Source organism: Monoraphidium neglectum (genome assembly GCF_000611645.1).
Source record: "Monoraphidium neglectum strain SAG 48.87 unplaced genomic scaffold scaffold03253, whole genome shotgun sequence".
NCBI classification, from domain to species: Eukaryota; Viridiplantae; Chlorophyta; class Chlorophyceae; order Sphaeropleales; family Selenastraceae; genus Monoraphidium; species Monoraphidium neglectum.
This window is the reverse complement of record NW_014010375.1, coordinates 1-4,183: the sequence shown is the minus strand read 5'-3', so window position 1 is coordinate 4,183 and position 4,183 is coordinate 1. Positions and strand designations below refer to the sequence as shown.

The 4,183-nt window shown below is 61.8% G+C and overlaps 1 protein-coding gene across 1 annotated transcript; it reads left to right on the top strand.

The window, feature by feature from the left end:
• Window positions 1-1,032: 1,032 nt before the first annotated feature.
• MNEG_12457 (hypothetical protein) lies at window positions 1,033-4,034 on the top strand (the record flags this gene model as incomplete). Its single annotated transcript, XM_014039071.1, has 8 exons — window positions 1,033-1,267; window positions 1,440-1,536; window positions 1,937-2,033; window positions 2,343-2,395; window positions 2,611-2,755; window positions 3,077-3,140; window positions 3,288-3,481; window positions 3,801-4,034. 8 exons carry the CDS (start codon window positions 1,033-1,035, stop codon window positions 4,032-4,034), a joined length of 1,119 nt encoding a protein of 372 aa, XP_013894525.1.
• Between the last annotated feature and the right edge of the window lie 149 nt (window positions 4,035-4,183).

Sequence of the window (4,183 nt, the reverse complement as noted above, 5' to 3'; positions counted from 1 at the left end):
GGACTCCGGCTTGCACGTTGTCGAGGTTGCTTGCCACAGCCTGGAAGCAGTCCTATTCGCATGCGCGGCTGCTCTGGTGCTTTCACAGCCATCAATGCAAGTTGAACTGGGCTTACAATGGGCGATGATAGGTGAGGCTATGACAGGGGCAGGGGAGTGCTTGTGTGAAGGGACTGCTCGCACCTATGCTGAGCATGCATCCCCCAAACGCAGGCTCTTTTCTTGGCGTGGTCGCCACATTAATGGGCTTTGAAATTCGCCGTGTGATCCTGATTGCACGTCAAATCATCCAGTGGTGGCGCAGCCGCCACATTGCTTCAGCTACATGAAATTGTCGTTAATGAATGATGTGGGAGTTGACATGCATGTCGACCAAACTAAATGATAACGCAGACAGTAGCATAGTCGTCGCTGAAGTGATCACTATGACTGCGAAGTTGCCAGTCAAAGCACAAGTTTGTACAGTATTCAGTACGCAATCATATGGGGTTTGACGGCGTTCCAGAACCCCAGACACCATTCATGCAGCAGGTTTATTCTAGTGGAGAAGGCACAGCTGCATTCGTTCTAGACATGTGTACATTAGTAATCTAGGCTGCTGGTGCAGCTGACGGCGCTCGAGGGGGAGGGGGAGGGGGCACACAAGTGGCGTGTTCATTTGCAATGAGACAAAGCTTGCATAACAGACACGCACGCGGTGGATATGATGTGATACACGTGGATGAGGACAGACCCCTCCCGACACAGCATAGTTGACCCCGTGCAAAGAGCGCCGCTCAGCTGCTGCAGCCCCTGAATCCGCATCGTCCCGCTGCGGTGACAATGGCCAGCTCGGCGACATCCGTTCGAGCAACGAGTGCAACCCTTTACATCGATGAAAATTTGGCAAGAATTAGGGAGTTTCTTGAGACCGTGGCGGCGAATGCACAGCATGCGGGCATGCCGAGTCCTTTTAGATCGGGTGTGGGTCGCTGGCCAGGGTCATCGTCACAGTCTTGGAGCAAAGTTCCTTGTATAACCTCCTGTCCAAGGATGGGCGCGCGGCTGGGCTTGGCGGTGCTGCTGCTGCTGTATGGGTTCGTCTCGGTCGCTATCGCAGCGTCTGCACCTGTAATCTTCAACATCACCATACCAAAGAGCGCGTCGGGATTTGAGGAGGAGGACGCCTACATCTGCACGACGCTGCCGCTACCGGCGCAACCGATGAAGCTGGTTGGCGTTGAGCCCATTGCCAAGCAGGAGATTGTCCACCACATCCTGCTGTTCGGTGAGGTCGTACACCCTCTCAGTCACAAGAATACTTTTAAGTGTTCTCCGAGGCTGTGCAGGGGGCCTTGGAGCAAACGCGGCCGCTGCATCACAGCTGTGCGTTTTGACGTAATCAGAGCCGACGCACGCGCGTAACAAGCTGCTTTTGGCTTCCCATGCGGTGTCTGCAGGCTGCAGTGTGCCACACGTTGAGCCCAAGGATGGCAACCAGCCAGTTTGGGACTGCAAGCGGGCGCGAACGTGCGGTAGCTTTGAGGAAACTATCCTGTGAGTCCAAGGGCCCGCAGTTGCGGCTTGCTGGCTGCCTGGGACACACGCGTGGCTGTTGGGGACGTGTTTTGTAGTAACAGAGCAGAGCAGAGGTGGTCGCGGCTATACAGGTGTCTTGCGGAGGGCTGGGTCAGCATCCGGTGGCGGTGTTCGGCGCAGCGTACGGGGCCGAGTCATGCGGAGCCAAATCAGGGCGACAGGACACCCGCAGGGGGTGTTTGCAGCGGAGTTCACGCCTGCTTCAGAATCGGCATGTGATGCGGCGATGGGTTTCACTTGGCGGCCGTTCCACGCAGCTCCCTCCGCCTTGCGGCGCGCCACGGCTGATACGTGGGCAGCTCGGCCCGCCACTGCCCGCCTAGTGTGAGTAATTGTCCTTCCCCTACCATTCGCACAGCTACGGCTGGGGCCGAAATGCCCCCAAGCTGGAGCTACCAAAAGGAGTGGGGTTCTCTGTTGGCGGATCCAGCAGCATCCGGTACATCGTGGCTCAGGTGCAGCAGCACGCAGGCTGCGGCGCACGCATGCTGCCGTTGCGGCTGTCGCGCCGGGGTGCAGCCGCGTATGTGTTATGGTGGGAGGCAGCCGCGGGCCCACAACCACGCGCCCTCAACAGCTGTAGGTAGCTGCACCAATTGGAAACGCATGCGCGCTCCAGCCTGGCTGCTTTGGCACTGGCACGCGACCGGCGCAAGCGGCTCACCTCCCTGTGGCAAGGGGGTGCGTGAGGTCGGGCACTACAAACGACTCGGGCTTCTCACCTGGATGCTCACGCGCCAAGCAACCCCCCAACCCCCTCGCAGCTCCATTACCTGTCGCCCAAACCCAAGGGGGACTCCTCCGGCGTGTCGCTGAGGTGCGGCATAGGTGGCCGCACGGGTGCAACAACCGGGCGGCTCCATTCCCGGCTCCCTCCTTCCAGCCCGCGCGCGCGCCCAGAGCTTGTGTCCCTCTTGCTGCGGCACGCCGTACTGGCGCCGGCCCTTTTCTAAACCCCCAGAGTGGACGCGCGTCTCACCGCGCCACCCTCGTTGTCCGCGCCCCACCCGCACACACACATCCCCCCCTCAGCCTCCAGAAGGACCCCGTCCCCTACTCTGCGGGCATGCTGTCGTACGCTTCCTGGTTCAGCATCCCGCCCCGCAAGAAGGAGCACCTCGTGATCAACCGCTGCTGCTACCGCGGCTTCCAGCCGCTCAGCACGTTCGCAGTCAGGGTGCGCGGCCGCGCAAGAAAGGAAGAGAGAGGGAGAGAGGGAGATAGAGAGAGAGAGGGCGAGGGAGAGAGAGAGAGAGGGAGAGAGAGTGTGTGTGTCAGGCAGCCCCCGCCTTGCCGAGCTGGGCCTGTGAATGCGCCGCAGTTGGATGGGAAGGGGGGGAAAAGCAGGTGCCGAGGCGGCCTTGCTGCCACTCCTCCTCGTGCTCCCACGGGTGTTGTGGGTTGGCCTGGGTGCTGGCAGTTAGGGCGGCAGAGCGCACTAATTGCCCACGGCGCTGGTGTGTGTGTGTGTGTGTGTGTGTGTGTCCCAACCCCACAGGTTCACACGCATGGCATGGGCAGATCGGTCTTCATGGTCAGGCAGCGAGTCAACGCCACCCTGGGTGAGCCGACCCCCAACCCCCGCGCTCCAACAGTTGCAACCCTGCGCCTGCTGCCCTGCATGCGGCGCCCGCGCGGCCTGGCCCCTTGCTGAACGCCGCTCGCGCCCGCCTGCGCCCCGCGCCGCCGCCCTCCCCCCCCCTTCTCAGCTCCCAAGAACGCCCTCGACGTGATCGCCAAGGGGGACCCCCTGGCTCCTCAGGGCTTCAACCCGGTGAAGCGCTCGGTAATCTACCCTGGTGACCCCCTGACCGTTACGTGCGCGTTCGAATCGACCAACGTGACGCACTGGGTGTCGGCCGGGCCGAGCCACGACCACGAGATGTGCAACATGTACCTCATGGTGAGGGGATTCGAGCCGCGACACGCGCAGATGCACGTGTGTTCGAAGCGTGTGCGCTCGTCTGTGTACGCATTCGTGTGTGTTTGTGTGCCTGCTCGCTCGCTCGTGTGCGCGCTGGCGATTCGGACTGGCGGTGGCGTCTGCACGCGTTGCGGGTGTGGTCTTTTCCGTCAAGGCATGCGCGCACGGCTGCGCGACACACGGCAGCAAAACCCCACGACCAATCCAGACAGGCCCGCGCTCACGCACAAACGTGCCCTTCTCTCCGCCGCCCCTCCGTCCCTCGCCCCTCCCCCACTCCTCCACCCCGGGCCGCCAGGTCTACTCAGCGATCCCTCACATCGAGATGTGCAACGACGGCGAGGGCATGGTGGCCGACACGCAGCCCGGCAGCATGCCGCACTCTGCGCTGGTCACGCCAGACCCCTTCCCCGGCTGGCGGCCCCCCAAGCCCAGCGACAAAGTCAAGGCTGCCTCCGGCGCCCAGGTAGGCACGTTGGACACGCTTGTGTTTGTCAGGAGGGGTGGGCCGTCTGTGGAGGTGGGGCAGTAATGCTGTGGGAAGTTTCCTGTTGGGCAGTCCCGATGTTGCCAGGGCGATATCTCGCAGCGCGCGAAACGCGGCCCAGGTGGGGTGCTGGCAATTGAAAAGAGATGTGTTGCGTGACTTGGGGAGTGGAGGGTGAAAGGTGGTAGTGTGAT